The sequence below is a fragment of the Macrotis lagotis genome, chromosome 3, assembly GCF_037893015.1.
Source record: "Macrotis lagotis isolate mMagLag1 chromosome 3, bilby.v1.9.chrom.fasta, whole genome shotgun sequence".
In the NCBI taxonomy this organism is placed as follows: Eukaryota; Metazoa; Chordata; class Mammalia; order Peramelemorphia; family Peramelidae; genus Macrotis; species Macrotis lagotis.
The window spans coordinates 97,869,475-97,891,802 of NC_133660.1; the positions used below are offsets into that span (position 1 = coordinate 97,869,475).

The following is a 22,328-nucleotide window of genomic DNA, read 5'->3' on the forward strand; positions in this document are numbered from 1 at the left end:
ATTCAAGAAGAATGCATAATCTATATCAAATTGTTTCTTAGGGAAGGTGGAGAAGGAAAAAAGGGAGAAAAATTTGGAAGTCAAAATCTTAAAAAAAATGAAACAGGTAAAAACATCAACTAAATACTAAAATAGAAACTGATAACCAAAAAGTTACTAAAATTGAAAGAAAAAATTTACCATTGTCATGATAAATAAAACTAGAAGCTAGTTTCTTTTGGGGGGTTAATCTCATAAAACTTAAAGAGAAACCAAAGTACTAATGTTAAAAATAAAAAAGAATTCACAACAAAAAATAAATTAGGAACTGTTTTGCTGACTTGCATGCTATTAAAATTAATAATTTAAATGAAATGGATGAATGTTTATAAAACTGAAATATTCAATTCACAGGATCAAGAAAATAATAACCCTTTCTCAGAAAAAGAAACTGAACATCTCATAAATGAACTCCAAAAGGGAATTTTTTAAAGTCAGATGGATTTGCAAGTAAACCGAGTTAAAAATTCAAAGAGTAATTGTTTCTAACATTATATAAATTGCTAAAAAAAAAAAAAAAGCAGAAAAAAGTACCAAGCTTCTTTTATGAAAAAAATATGGCCTTGGTACTTAAACCAGGAAAAAACAGACAATTCTAGATTAACATTCTAATAAATATTGACATCATCATTTATAATGTTCTACAAAGCGTTTTACAAATATTGCTTAACATTGTCCTCATGTCCTCAAGAATACTGAATAAATATGAGCAAAGAAGCTATAGCAATATATTAAGAAGATTTAACACTACCATCAAGTTCAATTTGTACAAGGGATTCAGGTTTGGTTCAATATTAGAAAAATTAAAAACATAAGCTATAAATATAACATATTAAGAACAATAAAATCATCAACAACTATATCAATAGATATGAAACATTCAATAATATTGATGATGCTGATGGTGATGATGCTTGTACTTCATTCTCAAAGGAGACCATGACATCAGGGAGGTGATGCCATGACATGCACATGAACTGAATTTGAGTGAGGGGGTGCTGGGCTAAGTCACCAGCCTCACTTTCTCCTCCAGAATCATCTGGGTCCAGTGGCTAGATATGAATCAGGACAATTGGAGATGGCCTTGGATGAGAGGCAATCAGGTTTAAGTGACTTGCCCAAGGTCATATAGCTTGTAATGTCAAATGTCTGAGGCCGGATTCAAACTCTCATCAGCGGTTGCCTTTCTCATTAATATTTTTAATAATATCATTAATATTAAAAACATTATAAAACAATATATGATCTTTCCTTGCCATGGTAATTAATATCTATATAAAATCATGAGCTATTGTTGAGAATTAGAGACCTTTCAAATGATAATAAAGCAAAGAAATCCATCATCACTATTACTTGACATAATTCTAGTAATGCTAATTATGATAAGAATTAAAAATTAATAGAACAAAGACAGGCAAAAAAGGTACATATCACTCTTTTAACAAATGACTAAAGAACCCTAGAGATTCAACTAAAAATTAACTGAATCAATAACTTTGGGAAATTATCAAGATGAAAATAGACCCCACAAATTATTAACCTTTCTGAATATCACCAACAAAACCTGCAAGGAAAGATAGAAAAAAGAAATTACATTAGAAAAAAATCTAAAAATGTATAAAATATTTATACATGGGAGTCCAGCTCCAAAGACATCCACAAGAGGTATATGAGTACAAATACAAGGTAGTGATTATTAAAACTTTCAAGAAATAGAAAGTGGCTAATGGAATAGAGCAAGATATACAATTTGCAGCAGCAAATAAACATAATAAGGGCAAAGACTTAAAATTTTGGGATAAGAATTTATTATTTGGCTTAAAAATTGTTGGGAAAACCTTGTGGCTGAAACTGGACACAGACCATCAACATGATGGATAAATGACCTAGATGAAAAGAAAAATTTAATACTTATCAGACTTATGGATAAGCAATTTAGGAGTAAACAAGAGATAAAGAACAAAATTAGATGTTAAAATAAATCATTTTGACCTCATTAGTTTAAAAAAGGTTTTGTACATAGAAAACATAGCCAAAATCATTAGGAAAGCAAAAAATTGGAAGAAAAAAATGCCTAGTTTATGAGACAAATGTCTCATTAAAAATATATATACTCTATAAGAATATGAGTCATTACCCAATTGATAAGTGATCAAAGGACATAGACAAGCAGTCCATTTTGAAGAAAACAAAATTTTTAGATAAATGGAAAATTATTATTGATTAGAGAAATTCTCTAAATTATTATTGATTAGAGAAATGCAAATTAGAACAACCTTTCATTTTACACCTATCAGATTAACTAAAATTAAAAAAGGGGAAAATGACAAATGCTGGAGAAAATGTGGAAAAATTGGGACATTAATTCATTACTGCTGGAACTGTGAAGTAATCCAATCATTTTGAAGAGCAATCTATAATTACGTTCAAAGAGATTAAATCCTTTGACCCAGCAATTCCACCACTTGAGTCTATTTTTGAGGATAATTATGGAGAAAGGAAAAGAACAACTATTTTCTAAAATGTTTATAGCAGCTCTCTTTGTGGTGGCAAAGAATTGGAAATTGCAGGGAAGCCCATCAACTGGGAAATGACTGGACAAGTTGAAGCATATGATTGTGATAAAATATTATGTGCTATAAGAAATAATGAGCTCAATAATTTTTTAAAAACAAAACATGTTAAGACTTGCACAAAATAATGAAGAATTAAATGTGCAGTACTAAGAGAACCTTGTATACAGAAACAATAATACTGTTTTGAGAATGACAGTGAAAAAAAAAAGAATGACGCTGAGAGAATAGATTATTTTCATTATTATAAATACCAAATTAATTATAAAGGACCTAAGAAGAAAGATACTACCTGCATCTTAAAAAAAAAAGAACTAATAAATAGAAGATAGATGTTAGTCCAAACTTGGTTTTGCAATACATATATATATATATATATATATATATATATATATATATATATAATATGGTTGATAGAAAAATCAAGAGGAACAGTGGAAAAAATGCCTTTCACAACTTATGAATATGAGAAGAGTTCTTGACAGATGATATAATAGATAAAATGAGCATTCTGAATATATTAAATTAGAAAGTTTCTACATCAGAAAAATTAATGCAGTTAAAAATAGAACAGTTGACTGAGAAATACGAATTTTGCAGGAAGTTTCTGATGAAGATCTGCTATTACAAATATAAGGAATAAATTCAAATATAAGAACAAGAGACATCAAGTAGATTAACAAAGAATATTAATAGGAAATTCAAAACAATTATGTAAGCAATAAAGAGAAAAAATGTTCCATATCACCAATAACAAGAGAGATGCAAATTAAAACAACTGAAGTTAAAAAAAAATCCAACTGAAGTTAAAACAATCAATGCTGCATAGATGACCAAAAATGACAACTGTTGGAGGGGATAAAATAAGAAAAGAAGGTGGAGTTGTGAATTAATCCAATTATTCCAGAAAATGTAGCCTGTTACTAAATTGATCTTACAATACTATTACTAACCATCCCTATGGAGCTAAAGATGGAGAGGGTGTGAAAATATTTATAGTGGCATTTTTATTTTAGCATGGGGAATTCAATTGGGAAATTCACTAATATAAGATTTCTCAATGTAGTTTAGTTATTTTCTCTAAAAATTACAGTTCTAGAGAGTTGTTTAGATCCCTAATACATTAAGTGACTTTCCCAAGATCACATAATAATGAAGGTCAGAGACAGGACTTAGCACCCAGGTATTAAGTCCTCTTGGCTTCTAAGACAGCTTTCTATTCACTACTCAAAGAAGTGCATTAATATAATGGAATAATTATTACACTGCAAGAAATGTTAAAGGAAAAGGTTCAGTGATAGCTAAGATTTGCATTAATTGATGTAAATGAAGTGAGAGAACCAAGAGAATACACACTATGACCACAATAATGAATGTAAAAGAAAACCCTGAATGACTAAAGAGGTCTCATTAATGCAATCATCAACCATAACAGTAGAAGAATGATAAATTATGCTTCCCATTTCTTGACAGAGAGGATAGACCAGAACTGCAGATTAACACATTAAAATATTTTAAGATCATTTTTTAAAAATTTTGATTAATAATCAAAAAGAAAGAAGGGGAGAAAAATTTATGGGAAGTAAAGGAAGGGTAGTAATAGTGACATGGGGGGGGGCAGAGACAGAAGTATACTCTCTAAGTAATTATCTCTGGTAACTTGCCTCTAGACAAAAACAGAAAACCTTAGACTGACACTCAAAGGTCCTTCAAAATCTAATGCCCACTTTCATTTCCAATTTAACTGTACTCCCATTTATTCAATTCCAGTTGGTCTGTTCCCCAACCTGATCCAAACATTTTCCCAGACTATCTTCCTACAATTTGTTCTCTCTTCAACTTTCTTATAGAACACCTGCAAGGCCTTTCCCGATCTCCTCAGTTAGTACTCACTCTAGAACTTAAATGTATTAGAATATATTTGGTACTTAACTCTTTGTATGCTGTATCCCTCCCTAGCAGTAATGAAAACTTCTTGAGGAAAGGAACTGGATTTTAAATTCTTTTATTGTTTAATACGGTGCCTTCTAGAGAGTAGGCACTTTACACTGGTTCAATTTCACTGAAGATAACCACTAAGTTCATTCTACTTGTGATGTTAGTCCCTGGTCGTCATCACCTGCCAAACCTTCCAATACTATTCTTGCAAATCAACACACCCAAGTGTGAAGCTTGTAACTGCCTGGATATCAATAAGTCATATTGCTCTTTGACTTCTCACACCTAAACTATGTTTTCTAACAGTTTTCACTACCCATCCCTGAACCTACTTTAACATTCAAATCCCCAAGAATGACAAAGGACATGTTTAGTAATCAAGCTCACCCTCTGTAAGAGATACCAGTCCCTTATCTGTAATTATCCTCACAAAAGTCTGTACATTGTAAAAGATGCAAAGTTGAAAGGATGACCAAGGCAAAAGGAAGCTATAAACAATAAATATAATAAAAAGAGAAACACATCTTTAAGGTACTACTGGGATCAAAGGATATAGACAGGAAAAAAGGAAAGTTCTTCATCATGGTGGGGGAAAAGAGGTAAAATGTGCCCTGAAAAAAAAAAAAAGTTAAGACTTAGATAGGGGGGAGAAGGGGGACAATTTACAGGAGTGGGGAAAAAGTGAACAAAAATGGGAGTGGATTTAGGAAAATCGGGAACATCTTCCACTACAGATAGCCCAAGGTATGCTTAGCATTCACACCCTGACGTCTTCAGGACAAGGAACAATTCATAAAGCATTATTACTCTATCTTCAAGATAAACCATCATACAGTAAAACATAGACTGCCACAATTTCCACGAGGGGCTGACACTGAAACGTGCAGCTCTGTAGCTTCCCAGGAACCTCCACAGTACTTGGGAAGTTCCGTTAGTTATTTATACAGATGGTCTATGAGTTTACATTTCTGTTTCCCAATACTGATCTTCTTTCCTGTGTTATCCACTCAAGAGCTAACCCCAACCCATGCTGAAAATACATACAATCAGGGCCATTACTGAACTGCTGCCCATGCCAATCATTTGTGCTCCTCAATATTCTGATTTATCTTATTTGTCTGCTATCATCCCATAGCGTCATTGACCTTAGGATTCAGGCTTGGCTAGGGATCAAGATCTTCATTTTGGCTTGAGCAGACTAGAGCAGAACTGTGGGAACAGTCCTTGGGGCCCTGGGTTAAAATACCAATCCATGGCAGCCCCCTGCTGGGTAGTGTAGTCAGTACACACTTAGAGAAAGTTGTTTTTCTGAATGAAGATTGTAGTTTCTGGTCTCCTTTTGGAGTATGTGGAAGGAACAGAAGTCAACTACATCCAGATTTGACTCAGAATATCCAATCTCTGACTTTCACTCACCCAGGATGCATTATCTGCTTCCAGGTCATGCTTCAGGAATGGGAGTAGCTATGTGATTAGCCAGCCTTAATGTTTTGACTCAAAAAAAAAATCAGAATTAGGGAAAGACAATGGAAGAATCATATTAAGATCTAAGATTCAGAATATGCTCTTTTTGCAACTACTGCTAACTAGGCAAATATGCCCTTAAATTATTGGATAAATACATCTTTGGAAATAGTAACTTTTTTTGCATTTTTATCACCTAGTGCTGAAAGTAATATAATTCACAATGTTCTTAAAATTAAGCATTTCAAAAACAAAAAACATTCAAAATCTATTGACTAAAAACAGTGCTATAGTGGATAATTCAAGAATTTTGAAAAAATATCTACTATACAAATATCTACTATACAAAAAGTGAAATTAAGATAGCAATATCATAATTCTCATAGGTTAAAACAATTCTGTACCATCAATCACAAAAATAATTTTATTAATATATTTTTTAACATGTGATTTCAAATAATTAAATTATAAGTATGAAAAGACAGTAGAAAAATGCATGGTAGGTCTTAGTATGCCCAAGTTTGCATTCTGACACCAACGATGATCTGTACTGCAACCCACCTAGCATAAAAGCTAGAATTCATAAACATTTAAGTACCATTTTGTCTGCCTCTCACAAGGTAGGAAGGCACAACTCTACATTTTATAGAAAATTCAGAGAAGGTGAGTCACTTGTTTCAAGATACAACTAGTAAATGGGTTTGTTTCACTGAAAACAAGGAGGGCTATGCAATCAAATAGTGAAAACTAAAACTCAAAAGATAACTCAGGTGGCCCATTAATAGCTTTATGATACTAAAAGGATTACATGAAGGCTTCATTGTGTAAGTCATCTATGAAGAAACTATAGGAAAATGTGGGATCACACAGAAAGCAGTTAGAGGGGTTTTGATCTGCATCTTACTGTCAGAGGGAGTAGCCACATTGATAAACTCAAAGTACCAAAATTAAATATTATCACTTAATTTGATTATTTCCTCTACTTTGGGACTTTCTTTTTCCCTTTTCTAATGTATCCCTTTGAAAAAAAATGATCCAGAATATAACTGAAAAATGTAACAATGGTGGAGCTTTGTTATCTAAAGGATGTTAAAATCATCAAAAGTGGTGCTAAAAGTTCAGCAGTAATAACTTTCTAAGTGTTAAAAAAGGTCACAAATATATACATAAATAATATGTTCATTAAGCAAGGAATCTTTTGGATAATCATATCTTTTTTTTAATACAGGCCATGACCTAAAATTAGTACAAAAAGAAAAAAAACCACTATGCCCAAGACAAAAGAGATAGAAGAAAAATGGCATAATAAACAACCTCTGATTCTAGAATCCAAGTCACCAACCCTATCAAGAAAATCTAAAAAAATCCAACATTTAAATATTAGCATTCTCCCTGACTCTTCATCTACATTTCCAAAATGCAAAGTAAAAAGTTATTCTATCTCCTCCCACTTTTTTCCACAGGTCAAGACAAGAGCATCTCAAACATCCTGTCTTTAACATTTCTTCCTGTATTTGGTAAAATAAACATCACTACTCTATGGTAGGCTAGTATTATCTCCATTTTTCAGATGAGGAAGCTGAGGTTCAAAGCAATTGAGTGACAGAACTGGAAGCTAGTTTCTCAGACTTCATTTGCAGTGTTTTCTCCATAGCTGCACACTACCCACCCTCCCTACCTAGATAATACACTGGTGACATACTATGAACAAAGACAAAAACACCACACTCCTATACTTTCTTAGTTGGAATGGCTCCCACATTCCTCCTAGAAATAATTAAGTACCCTAATTAGCTACTTTAAAAAAAATGATTAAAACTACAGATCATCACAGATCAAAAACATCTTTATTCCAATAGCCACAAATGCAAACAGCAGCAAGTCAGTTCACTGTTACAACACATAGATCAAAATCATGTAAATGCAAGAGACATAAGGAAAAAAAACAACCATTGGAGTAGCAAGAAAGGCTCAATTTAACAAAAAAAAAATCAAGTATATTGCAAAAACCTCTAGCCTAAAATCCCCTACTTAGGTCAATCCAGGACTGCAGCACATTGCAACTAAACAGGAATCCTTTGAAAAGAGAAGTTTTCTGAATGACAACCAAAGTTCAGCCCTTCCCATAAATCCTGTGCTTTATGGCAATGCAAGGCTACTGCACATGCAACCAAGACTTCCTTGAATTGAAGCTTGATTTATTCAGTGTAAAACCTAATCTTGCACAAACTCTTCATATTTTGATCTTTAGGTAGACTAAAAAAATATGCTCAAGTTTCAAAAGGAGGTCATGACCACAAACTTGTGTTTCCCACAAAGGGCATTCTATTTTTAAAAGGCTAATGTTCATCAACTTCATCTTCCTTCAGAATCTATGGATTACTAATCTCAAAAAGATGTTTGAAAAATTTATATAATACTTTTAAGGCTTTTTTGCTTTTTTATAAGATGGCCTTTTAAATTTCCTCATTAAATCTATAATTATTAAATATATATTATGTATATACATATTTCTATATACAGAGGTTGTATGTAAAGTAGAAAAAAGTTCTCACTAGAGCGATAACAGCAGGGTGTTAATGTTCTTATCATTTAGCAGCCAGGATATGTGCTTGTTTTGGCCCCCTTGAAGCAATTTTAGCTACCATTCTCTTAGGTGTTTATCTTCCAGAAAGTTTACAGATGTTTATTTGGTCTTTTTATCCAGCTGTTTCAATTTCTTCATCTTTTCTGAGTAGGCAATATATTGAGAATCTGTGCCAAAGAGTCTATCCCACCATGTAAATGTTGAAGCATAGTTTCCCACGAAGTTCATGTGGTGGAAATCATGATGCCGTGCACCAGTATAAAATGGTATGAATTTCAAAGGGTTGAGAGGAACATCATAACCACTGAAAGGGAAATTTTAAGAAATCAATATGGATATGAATTCGAGCTTATTTCATTAAATTAAAATCAGAGCATGTTCTTTAACTAAAGAAATGTAGTATATTCATGGAAGACAAGAAAGAATCAAAGGAAGCATTCAGAAGGCAATCTCAGAGGAAAACAAATCAATGGAGGAGTGTTTTTTAAAAAGTTGTTTTGGTTTTTGATAACTGTTAATGACCAATCAAATATGTAGGGAGGAAATCTACAAAGGGGAGTTTTGTTCTTAGAATCTAGAAGTAGTTACTTCAAGTCTCTGTGTAGAGATATGCAATGAAATATATGCTCATTCTTTAAGGATGAAAAATTCCTGTTTTGGCTTTAAAAGATTTTAGAGGGGGCAGCTAGGTGGCGCAGTGGACCAGTCCTGGAGTCAGGATGACCTGAGTTCAAATCCAGCTTCAGATGCTTAATAATTACCTAGCTGTGTGACCTTGGGCAAGTCACTTAAACCTCATTACCTTGCAAAAAACAAAAACAACAAAAAAAAAAGACTTTAGAACTCTCATCAATGCAATGATAAGAGGACCAAAAATGGAACAGATACCCACCCTCCTGCTGGAGAAGTGAAGGACTTGAAAATGCAGAATGAGACATATATTTCTGAACAAAATCAATGAATGAATTTGTTTTGCTCAACTAGGAATATTTGTTGTGAGGATTTTTTTTTGTTTTTTTGTTTGTAACTAGAGAGAAAGAGAGGAGTTGAAGAAAATGGCTGCTTGTTTAAAAAAAATTGTGGATTTGAGACCAAAACAGAATGAAATTACTGTGAAAACTTTAAAAGAGAGAAGAAAACTTACTGTTCTAAAACTAGAGTATCTAAACATATCTTCAAGTAAACAGCACATTCTAATCATTAGGATATATATAATACAGTTTTATTACCTAAAAAGGATTCACAACTTACCTATGTACATCAATAGTTTCTATCAAGCGAATTGTGACCCATGCCCAAAGGAGAATTACATGGTCACAGAAGAGTAAAATTCCAATAAAAAACCCTGTTCCAAGAATGAGAGTTTCCAGAGGATGTGCATATTCAGCTTCTATTCCAAATGGGGCCTACAAAAGGCAGATAAGATTATTTTAAAAAAATATATATTAACCAAAGAATTTTTAAAAAACCCCAAATGATATAAATATCAACAGTTCTAAAAAAACCACCCTGGATGAAAACTACTGCAAATAGACCTTATTGGGATTCTCAAAACTGATCTCAAATGACTGACAGTCAGCATCCTGGTATAACAGGCACAACAGAAGCTAATTGCTTTGAAAGGGATTTAATATTGTTGCTAATACTTTACAAATATTTAATGAACAATTCTTTCTTGACTGACTTTCATCACTAGGAATGCATAATTTTATGTTGGTGACACCATGGATGGTATATAATGTCCCAGCTGTGAAATTGGATTCTCAGTGAAAAAAATGACTTTTGGAGGGGTGATGTAGAAATTAAAGATAAAAATATTAAATATAATATTATATATAAATTGTATACTGTATATTTTATGTATATAAATAGCACATCAAAATATATTTGCGTAGATAAAGGAAATTAGGATATGAATGATATAGTCCTTTCTGACTTTTCACAGTCAAGAGAGCAACACACAATTCTTCAGTTAGGCAGCAGGATAAGACTGGGATGCCAAGGTAACAGGACTGTGTTTAATGAAGAGATGAAATAAATATATAATTTTGTTCAATACTTAATTTACCATGAAGACAAGACATATGCAGGTAAGGATTTGGACAACCGCCTCTTTAAAAACAACAAGAATTCTTTAAAAAATTTTTTTTAAAATTTTATTTAAGGCAATGGGGTTAAGTGACTTGCCCAAGGTCACACACATTTAAGTGTCTGAAGCCACATTTGACCTCAGGTCCTCCTGACTTCAGGGCCAGTGCTCTATTTACTGTGCTATCTAGCTGTCCCAACAAGTGTTCTTTAACTAGCACCAAAGAAGGGTGGTGGGGCGGGAGGAACAAAGAAACCTAAAACCCCCTCTAAATCATCCAAAACTTTAAGGTTCTTAGCAATTTTGCTATTTTATGTTAAATCTAACAAAATTTTAATTCATTCTTTCATGAAATCATATTTTCCAATATGAAACATACCTGAAACTCATGATGAACTTTATGGATGTATTTATATATTTTTTTATGATGTAGAAGTCTATGAAGAAAATAGTGCCAGGTATCTTCAATCACTGCACAGCCAAAACATCTGGCCAACAGCATGTGCCTGTACAGATAAAAATGAAATTATGAATCATAAAATATTTCCATTTTTACCACTCTCTCTCTGCTTTTCTTTTTAACTTAAGCTATGTTATACTCTCACCCACAGATATAGACTCCAATGTTGAATCATATCTGTAATCAGAGATATGCAGGTGGGATGTCACATTAAAGATTACAAAATGCTTTACATGCATTATATTTAAGTCTTGTAACAATCTTTTCAAGTGGGTACCATAGTTATTATTATCTTCATGTTATAGGAAGGAAAGCTCAATGATCTGTCAGTGATAAAACTGCTAATAAATTTTGGAATCAGGATTCAAACTGAGTCTCCCTGACTCAAATTCCAAGCATTCTTTTTATTGTAACAGTCTGCTTCTCTTAGAATGAGCATTAAGTTATGCACAGGCAATGAAACATGCAAAATGGCATTTTGTATAGAATTTCCTGTGAAAATTCTACAAATGATTAAGAGTGGTTTGTAAGCATTTGGAAAAGTGATGATCAATACAAACCAGCACTGGTATACAAATCAGAAGAGGAAAAGGAAACATTTAAAAGAGCAGAAGATTAAATAAACTTTTGTTTGCTTATCACAAAAAAGGGCAGAATTAAAACCAATGGACAAAAATTGCAAATATCTAGTTGATAAAAGGGGGTTAAAAAAGAACCTCACAATTAAAGCGTTGAGATACTTCTAACCACTAGAGACATTCAAAATGAGACTGATCATTTGTAGGAAGGCTGAAGAGATCCCCACTCAAGTATGTTCTACATCAATTCAACATTTCCAAATAACTCTAGGGTTCTATGGCACCATGCAAACTTCTATCTCTAGAAATGATTTCCCAAGCAAATTTTCCCTCTTCAGCAATGAAATGCATACAAAAATAAAACAACTGAGATTACATTTAATATGCTTCATTTATTTTCAAATGCATCTAGAAATATACTTAAATTCTAGTCATTATAAATTATAATATAACAGTAGTTTATTGTAAAAATCAAAGGCTCATCTACATACCATCTTGGCATACTGTCCCAATCATAGGGAATATCAAAATACTCCGTAAAGTACCAGGTGCCACAAATCAAAGGTAGCTGAATACAAAAGTGATTGAAGAGAATTACTTTGAGACACTTCCACTGGCCTTCCCAAGTTTCTGGTTTTTCCTATTGGAGAAAAAAAAAGTCATATTTTCAGTATTAACCAGTACTGAGGACTTGAATACTTTTGTTAAATCTTTTGGGTTTTGATTCCCAAAACCCTTAGAGCATTTGAAGTTAATCTAGTGCTCCTTAATTCCAAAACTTTCATCAGTTTCATAGCAAATACAATTATATCGATTTTATAAATGAAGAAACTGCAAAAAGGCTAAATAAGATTCAGTCATTTTTCAAACTTAACAACTAAAACCAAATTAATATTCTGCTGCTCATAACTTCTCCTACTGGACATAAGGTAGAAGACACCCAATAAAGTAGTAAGTATTGCCAGAATTTTCCTATTGTTATGGAAGCTGTATAGGCTCCCTAAGGAAACCAAGTAGAGAAGGAAAACAAACAACTCCAGCTTCTCAATGGCACTCATCTCAGGAAAACTTATCATTTAGGAAGTCAGAGATTATGCTAAAATTAAGAAATATATTTCTAAACAAGGAACTGATTCCAAGTTTTCGAGAATGAGAGGAAAAAGTATTTAATTCATTATAAATCAGAATATACCATAAAGCCTTCTATATCATATGTGTGTGTGTGTGTGTGTGTGTGTGTGTGTGTGTGTACTCCTCAATTCCTAACTTTTTCCTTCAAAAAGTAGGAAGATCACCTTTTTTGAACTCAAAATATTCAGAAGGATTTCTAGGAATCAATTTTGATAGACATCTTTGAAAGGTTTTCTGAAGATATTTAAAACCATTTAGTGACTTTCAAAAAATAAGTCCAGGAAGATTTGTTGCATTTTTTAACCCTGTCCCTAAAACACAATTGAAGGCTTTTTCATTTTGAGTCATGAACTATGAGTGATCCCCATGTTGCAATCTGAAACTGTGTAATTATTCAGCATGGACATCCAAGCATTTTTAATATGCCATGTCGAGCTTTCAAATGCATAGACCAAAACCTGCCTGTAAAGAATTTTCCATCTTTTGATCCTCAGTACTTGCTATTTAGCAACAAAAGGCCTGAAAGATTTACTTAGTAATGTGGCCAGCAAAGGCTAACTTTAATTCACAAAATCAAGTATCTATTTCAGTCACCAATCTGTATATTGACTTTGGATAGTGAATTGTGATTATGACATTACCTTACATTTGAACACTTCGTAAGAACTGTTTGAGGGAAAACCACAAAGTATTAAGACTGAGTATTTTGGGATTGTCTACTTTTCTTGTGAAAATATATACTGGGACTTACTCATCCAAATAATCTTATTCTCCTTTATAACAACTACTATGCTCAAACACTTTTAAAATGATTTGAGGGTCAGGTTTACCAATCAAGAAAAATTGGTTTCATTTATTTTATAGTCATAAGGCATGAGTCCTTTTTCCATTTTTCTTTCTTCCATGAGAAATTATTTCTCTCATATTTAATAAGTCATTATTTAATCAGGTTTACCTGGAAAACCAAGGTTTGCCCTTTTTTCTACTTCCTCATTCAGAAAATAATAAGAGATTTAACCAGGCTAAGCTCTAATAATCATACAGTAAAAGGAATTCTAAGTTTGAGCTAATAAGTATATTCCTGCTTATAGTGCTTGCTCAGAAAAATCTGGAAAAATGTCTATTCTTGCTATTATTAACACAGGTGATATGGAAATTGATGTCTCTTTGACCAAGATTTGAATGGTCTAAGGCATGTGTTCTACTTCCCATTGTGTTAACCAATCAAAATTGATTAGGTATCCCTTAAGAAATCCTACTCTTCAAAGGGCATCTAAACTGTGGGCCTACCTCAAGGACTGATCTTTGGTACAAGAGAGCGATGGCCAAATGACCATCCTTTTATTAGTAACATGCTGGCAATAATTAATAAAATGATTAGATTACCTAGAAATTTCCTCTCAAACCTTTTTACCCATTACACTTCTATTTTGTGTTTTTGTTCCTTAATCTTCTTTACACCGTAGGTCCTCAAGAGAATGACCATGCTGGTAAAAGTACATGACAAATATAGCAAACATCCAAATATACCATGGATAGACAGGAAACTAGTCTAACTCAACGGAAAACACTTATTCACTTCCTTCAATAGGAGGTAGACTTATCTACTTGTTACAACAATTTGCATATACAATGCAATTTCCCCCAAAACAATCCTGAGAACAAGTAATATTATTTCCATTTTACAGATAAGAAACCTGAAGTTCAGAGAAATTAAGTAAATTGTCACTTAAATAATTTATAAATGACAGATGTTAAGATGTAATCAGTGTTACTGGTATAGTGAAAAACTGTCAATCTAGGAATCACCTCCACTTCATATATAGAATTTGAATTCTACCTCCAAATCATATTTCATCTACTCAATTATTAATTCAACTGTGGGAAGCAAAAATAACAAGGGAAAGAGAAGGTACAGTCAAAGCCATTTTGAAGTCATAATCTAGAAACCTGAAGTTTTCAAAAGTGAAATACAACTAAAACTGAAGAAAGATGTCAATGATGTAGTCTCCCTAGTGCTATGAGAGAAGTAAACTCATTCAAGGGCAAAGATTTCTAAAGAGATTTTTAAAAATAAAATTTGAACATTTATAAATAATAAATTATGCAATCTCACATATATTTTACTCACCTTTTGAATTTTATATTTTTGCATATAAGGTATAAACTGAAACAAAAATGCTGGTAAACAAAACAAGAAATAGAGTGCTTCATGAACTATGAGTGATCCCCATGTTGCAATCTGAAACTTTGTGTAATTATTCAGCATGGATATCCAAGCATTTTTAAACGGTGCTTGAAGAGGATTGTCAGGTAATAAGGAATCTAAATATTCCACTGCCAAGGATACTGAACCAAAGATGTTGGCACTTTCATTTGCAGCCATTATTCAAATTTCTCCAGCTTTATTATTCTGAAAAAGAAAATAAAACAAACTGATAGTAAGACCCTCTACTAAATTTTAACTTGTTTTTTTTTTTTTAAAGATTACTAAAAGTCCCTAAAGCTGTGAAAAAAGCATACATTCTTCCCTTTCTAACTTCCTTATTGCTACTAATCTCTCTGTCACTCGGGGTTGCAATCCTAGATGCCAACTCTCGCCGCCACATCCAATCAATTGTCAAATCTTGTCTTTCCTACTTTATAACATGTCATTTCTTCTATTTTTCTCCTCTATCACTGCCACTACTCTGATTCACACCACTCAACACTTAACTGAACTACTATCCCTCTCTCTTAACTCATCAACTCCAGTTCATTTGCTGCTTAAGTGTAAAAATGATCTTCCTAAAAGCATATCTGACCATGTCACTCATCTCCCCCAAAATCAATCAGCTCCAATGGCTAGCTATTGCCACCAAGATCAAATATAAAATCCTTTGTTTGCTTAGAAAATGCTTCATAAGCTGTACCCTCTACCTTTCTAGTCTGCTTATAACTTTCCTCACATAATCTCAGATCCTGAAACACAGGTCTAGTTGCTATTGTTCCTCCCATACATTATCTCTTAACCTGAACATTTTCCATGCCTGGAATTCTCTTCCTCCCATAAAGTCTATGATTTCTCTCTGTTGATTACTTCTAATCTACTCTGTCAGAACATTGTGGTATGTGTTGGCTACCCAATCAGACTGTTCAATTTTTGCAAACAAGTTTTTTGGGGGGTATTTTTCTTCTGTTTCAATTCAAATAGAAATAATAATCTGTTTAGGGAATTATATTTGAAAGCAATATGCTACTAAGATCTGTCCTTTTTCTGGATGGTACCTGAAATTATACTGACCAAGGATTGTCTTTGAAGTAATTTTGAGTACTTCCTTAGTAGAGAAATAAATACTTACAATTGTCTGTCTCCAGCAGAATTAACCCATTCAAAAAGTGTGCCTCTTGACACAAATTAGTTATGACTATAAGCACGTAACATAATGCTAAAATAATTTATTCAGGCTAATGCGGCTCATTATTAGGACTCAGTTAAAAAACCACGTCCTATTATATAAACTAATAGTAGTAATTTTCTTTAACATTATAAAAAAATAGAACTTTCAAAAATTTAAGGTACTTTGGAATTAAATGCAGATTATCTCATCCACTAGACTTTTTTTTAGTGATTAAGTTTATTAATAAAATTACCTTATAAACACTCTCAGTCAAAGGTAGGGTTGACTAAGAAAGTGGAATGTGCTGTATGTACACTGTTAGTCATAATGACTATGTTGGCTTTTCTTTAAAAAGAGGACTGAATGCAGATTAGAAATCAAAGGGAAATAACTATGGTGTAAAAACAATAAATCTTTAGAAGATGTTATTGCAGGGAAGAGAGGGAAAACTCAAGTTTATAAGGTAAGATACTCAAATTTATTTAAAGTTTGAGTTAGAGAAAAACTCTAAAAACCATTTACTCCAAAACTTTTATTCTACAGATGAGAAACTGGAGTTCAGGTATTTAAAAAAAAAAAAGATGACCCAAGTCAGGAAGTTTCCAAGTCTAAGTCTAAAACACGATACCTGATTTTCTGAACTCATTATTGGTTCTTTACCGTGTACAAATTTAATGAGAAAGTCAGCACATATTGAATCAATGTTTGCCTTTACTGCCTTTATTTTAAGAAAAGTAGTCTCTAGAAGGCTCCAATGGTTATCTGACAAAGGAATAGTTTCAATTAACTCATTTTTCACTAACTACACTTTTTTAAAAAACAGGATTACAGAAAAATCCCAGAGACACATTTTTTTGGACACGGTCAAAGCTGGAATTTGTTTACAGATAAATGAGGTAGACTGTGTTAGCTGAAATAAAAAATTTAATTAAAAAAAAAAGTCAGGTAATATAGTAGAAAAAAATACTAAAAACATGTTTGTGTGAGGTTTTTTTGGATTTTTGCAAGATAATGGGGTTAAGTGACTTGCCCAAGGTCACACAGTTGGATAATTATTAAGTCCTTCTGGCTCCAGGGCTGGTACTCTATTCACTTCACCACCTAGCTGCCCGCTTGTGTTTTCGAAGTACATTACTAACTTAGCAATTTAATATGATAAATTTTAGTCTTAATAAAAGCAAATACTCTTGACATTTGCCATTATTAAAAATTTTAGAAAATCTTCTCCTGGTAGATTTGGCTACCAGGGGAGGCAATGCAACAACCATGTTTTTGCCTTTGTTGGCATCCCCAGTATTTAGCAGATAATTGCCTGATGACAGACAGGGAGAGGCCAAAGGCACAGTCTGTGTAGTCAAGGAAATATGCCTTAAAAATCAGTTGTTTAAAATATTTGAAAGCAAGAAACCATTAGGCAAGCTGAAGCTTTTGTGGGTGGGGAGATAGTAGGAATAATAATAATATGAAGAGGCAAAAGATGTCCAAAGAAGTTGCAAGGCATCTTCTTAAGATGTCTTGTGAAGTGTTGATGCAAGGCCCAATTTGAGACTGTTTCATCTGGAAATTATCAATTAAGTATTTATTAAGGGCATACAATGTGCCAGGCCACTGGGAATCCAAAGACAATCTCTGACCTCAAGGAGCTTACAGCATGTAAACAACCACAGTTATAAAGAAGATAAATAACAATCAACAGAGGGAAGGTCCTAGAATGAAGAAGGATTGGCTCTCTGAAGAACATGGGATTTTAGCTGGGACATGAAGGAACTTGGAACTCAGGAGGTAGAGATAAGAGAAAGCATTCCAAGAACAGGGACAGACAGTGAAAATGCCTAGAACTGAGACAGAATGTCTTTGTAGGCCAGGGTCACCAGACTGAAGAATAGAATGTGTAGGGGGAGGGGAACGTAAGCTTCAGAATGGCTGGAAAGGTAAGGTATGAAGAGCTTTAGACATCAAAAAGAATATTTTCTATTTGATCCTAGAGCAAATGGAGTTTTTAATGGGAAGGAAAGTATCATGGTTAGAGCTGTGCTTTTGGAAAATCACTTGCAGCTAAATGGAGGCCAGACTGATTTGAGGAAGACAGACCAACTAGCAGTACTGCAGTGCTCTAGGAATGAAGAAAGGAGGGCAATTCCAGGGAGAGGCAGTATCAGAAGAGAGATACTGCAAAGGTGAAATCACAAGCCTTGGCAACAGATTGGATAAGGAAGGAAAAGACAGTGAGGATTTAAGGACAATTTCTAGTAGGATCTTTCAGAGGATGGTGGGTGAAGATAATGACTTGTTTCATGTGGAGTTTAAGATGGCTATAGATAACCAGTTGGAAATGGGATGATGGAGGGCAACATCACTAAATGTTTAATATCTACCCCAGAAACATACAGATCATTTCCTATTAGAATGATTACTGGGTCAATACTTCATGCACCAAAATTCTCCTTTTAAAGTTCAAAGTACAAATGCCTAAGCATCTGAAGACTACCTGTAAAACAGAATGTCATTTCATATCAATCAAAATGGTAGATTTTATATGTAGCTGATTTCAGTTTCAGACCATCCACTTTATAGAAAATAATTCATACTCTCTGAAGAAAAAGTATAAGTGCTTTTCTGCCACCTTTCCCTAGAGTTTAATTGGATAAGATATAAAGGGTTCAAATCTGTCATTTAAACCCCTTCATAATCTGAATGCCAATCTGGCCCCCAGTCCTGCTTCTCTCTCTCTGGCCTTACTTGCCTGTCAGTACAAGATGCGCAGCCTCTGCGTCTGTGGGCCAGACTGCTGCCCACGCCCTACTCCAATGTTCTGAGAATCCTTAGCTCACTCATCCCAATGCTCTAGAATCCTTACCTCATTCACAGACTTAATACAGGGGAGCCAATTTCCTAAACCAGGGTTTCCATGAACTTGCTTATATAATGGGTTTCCTTTATAATCTAATGCATTTAAAATATTAATCAGAGAAGGGATCCAATCAGAGACCTCAAGAGACTGCTAAAGGGGGCCCACGACGCAAAAAAAATTCATCAGCTTCTGTTCTAAATAGACTTTTCTGACAATTATGAGACCAGACAAGTGAATTAAACTGGTTCCGGTCACAGAGATACAGAGTAGCAGAATCGGGGATGTCACTTTAGTTTCATTGAAGGGGAGGAGAAAGGGGTCCTGGGGATATGATCTCAATGGTGTGAGGATATACCCAACACACTTCAGACTTTCCTCCAGGTCCCCCCTGGAAAGGTACAGGCTAGGAGCTGGAAAAAGAAAACAGAGTTTTACACACACACACACACACACACAAACAATACACAGGTAATATCTCATATTCATATATAAGTGATTATATGGATGCAAAAATCTGTTTACATCTACACTAGCAGCTACTGCAGTGGCCCAGGAAGGCAGAGACGAGGCCCGCCTCCTCCTGGGGGGTCAGGAGCAGAGGAGATGGTGCAAAGCAAAATCAACAAGGGGATACTGGGGTGGGGGGAGGGAGTCTATGCACGTCGATCCCTTCTGTACCCCCGAAGGAGGCCTGAGCCCTCCTCCCGCTGCGGGCCGGCGGCTGGCGCGACCCCCGGGCTCCTCTGATGTAACCGTGACCGTGGAGGCTCCGCCAAGGCCGCCGGAGATGGGAACTTGCACCACGCGCATGCAGGCGCAAGTGGCCTGTCTTTTGGGGCAGAAGCCTCGTGTTCCCCAAGGGGTGAGGGCGTCGGCGCGGGCAGCCGCAGCCCCTCCGGGCCCCGGGCCGGGCCGGGATGCTCCTGAGTCACATCGCGTCTCGTCCTTGCCCTTGCCCTTGGCTGGCGCCGCGGGGGGCCGAGGAGAAGGCGGCCCGGGCCGCGGGAGTCTGCGCCCAGCCTGCTGCGCTGCCGAGGGGCGTCCCGGGGCATCTCCACCCTCTCTCCCTCCCCGCCTGTGCCCGGGCGCCCCCGCTGCGAGGCCGGCCTCCGGTCTCCATCCTCGGCCCGGGCCCGGCTCCCCCGGAGCGCAGGCGCAGACGGGCCCGGACCCCCGCCCTCAGCCCGGGGTGCGGCAAGGCCGCGCGGCTGCATGGCCCCGCGTCCCGGTCCCCAGCTCCCCATGGCGCCCCCAGCCCCGGAGGCGCTTCCCACTCACCAGAAGCGCGCGCGCCAAGGAGAGGCCGCAGCAGCGAACCCGGGGAGCCTGCCTCGGCCCCGCGCCTCCGGACGGACACCCCGCACCAAACTGTGGACGCCGCTACCGGCTCCCGCCGCTCGCTATTGGCCGGAGCGCCGGTCTGGGGCGGAGGACAGGACCGGCCTCTGATCGCCGATTGGTCCGATCCCGGGGGTTGACGTTATATTTCGTAAACGGGGCTAGGGCTCGGCTGCCGCTCTCATTGGTCGAGCCGATGGAGTGAGGATAGTGAGACCTCGGCTCCTAACCAATCAGCCGCCTTAGAGCGAGCCCCGCTCCAAGAAGCCCGGAGCTGGTGACGGCGTGAGAGGGCGGGCTTAAGCCGTTGCCCGGGCAACCGGGCTGAGCTTGTCTGCGAACCTTTTCCCTGGGTCCGCGGGGGAGGGCTGCGGGGGGGGGGGGGGGGGGGGGGGAACCTGGAACACCAGCCCTTCCCCCCGCCTGCCCGACTGGGTTCATGAGGATCCAGGTCCGGAATCCAGAACCTCACGTGGCCGCACCAGATTGCAAAAGGGTAAACTGAGGCCCGGAAAGAGCACAATGACTCGCCCAGCACAGGAATTTGTTTTTTATCCAAATACATCCATTACAGTATTCTTTTCGCTGTTTTGCAACCTTAGAACGATCGAGGTGCAATCTGAAATGACCTTAGAAGCATCCCAACACCCACCCCCATCATTTTAGAGATGAGGAAACGGAGACTCATAGAAGTTAAAGTGCCCACCATCACGGGGGTATCAAGTCTCCAAGCCTTGGGTCGTCCGTGTCGTTTGCATTTGCTAGGAGAGTGAGCGAAGCGGGGTCCTGGGACCCCTTCACGTGTGTGTGTGTGTGTGTGTGTGTGTGTGTGTGTGTGTGTGTGTGTGTGTGTGGAATTGGCAGGGCAGAGGGTCTACCCAATGCACTAGTGCTTAGGGAGTGAACCAGGGAAAAAAAAAAAAACAACAGTCTGAAAATTCAGGAAAACAGCATCAAATGCAGCAGCTTGTGGTCAATTAAGGCTGAAGACCCAGAGATCATACGCCTTGGCAACAGGGGACTATTTTCATAGGATTGTCAAGGATTGTGGAATGAGTCACAGGAGAGTAAATGGAAGCGGGGAAAGGAAGAAGAGATAGACCACAGAGAGTTGGGGGCTTGTCTGAAGACACAAAGGAGAGAGTCGGTGTTTAAGGAAGAGATTGAAAATTAGAGAAAGAGGAGAGTAGAGGGGGCAGTCTACTGGTGGATGGGCTCAGATGCTCTAGGTCACCCTTGACAAGGAGAAGGGCCGCTTTGTCAGAGACTGGGGGAAAGGAGGAGAGGTTTGGGGATGATGTCAAGGGATTCTCAGGGAAATGTCCGTCCAAAAATGTTCATCAATCCCCACCCCCATCTCTCTCTTTCTGGATTAGATCATTTCCTTAAGATATTGAGTAAAATTCTGCTTTGTACAAGAAGCCATCACCAATCTTCTTTATTTTTTTTTACAGATTTGTGTTCCAAATTCTATTCCCCCTTCCTACTGTACCCTCACCAGCCTTTCTGAGATAGAAAGCAATAAAGAATAAGTTATCCATGTCCAATTGTATATTGGTCATTTTTAATAGAGATGATAATAGACGTCCTTGCTTCACCCCTTATTTTATTGAAAAGGCTTCTAACTTATCCCCAATACAGTTGTACAAGAAGACTCATACAAAAGAAAAAAATAAAGTGAAAAATGGCTTGCTTCGGTCTGTATTCAATCAATATCAGTTCTTTCTCTGAAGGCAGATGGTATGCTTTATCCTTAGTTCTTTGAGATTGTCTTGTCTCGTTGTATTGCTGAGGATAGCTAAGTCATTCACAGTTCTTCATCAAACAATATTGCTATTACTGAGTACAATGTTCTATTTCACTGCACTATGCATCAGTTCATTTAAAGTCCAGATTTTTC

General features: G+C 36.3%; 1 protein-coding gene across 1 annotated transcript; it reads right to left on the reverse strand.

The window, feature by feature from the left end:
- Positions 1-6,435: 6,435 nt before the first annotated feature.
- Positions 6,436-20,498, reverse strand: MSMO1 (methylsterol monooxygenase 1). Its single transcript, XM_074229009.1, has 6 exons — positions 20,369-20,498; positions 14,991-15,272; positions 12,220-12,368; positions 11,070-11,196; positions 9,853-10,007; positions 6,436-8,905 (listed from the first exon to the last, which is right to left on the reverse strand). Exons 2-6 carry the CDS (start codon positions 15,243-15,245, stop codon positions 8,701-8,703), a joined length of 891 nt encoding a protein of 296 aa, XP_074085110.1. The 5' UTR covers positions 15,246-15,272; positions 20,369-20,498; the 3' UTR covers positions 6,436-8,700.
- Between the last annotated feature and the right edge of the window lie 1,830 nt (positions 20,499-22,328).

Excerpts from the sequence above, each read along its gene's own strand:
- MSMO1 (XM_074229009.1), bottom strand. The coding sequence starts at position 15,245 with ATGGCTGCAAATGAAAGTGCCAACATCTTTGGTTCAGTATCCTTGGCA. Across the intron at positions 11,197-12,219 it reads TGGGACAGTATGCCAAGATG|GCACATGCTGTTGGCCAGAT; the intron begins GTATGTAGATGA and ends TTATCTGTACAG. Across the intron at positions 8,906-9,852 it reads GAAACTATTGATGTACATAG|TGGTTATGATGTTCCTCTCA; the intron begins GTAAGTTGTGAA and ends TTTCCCTTTCAG.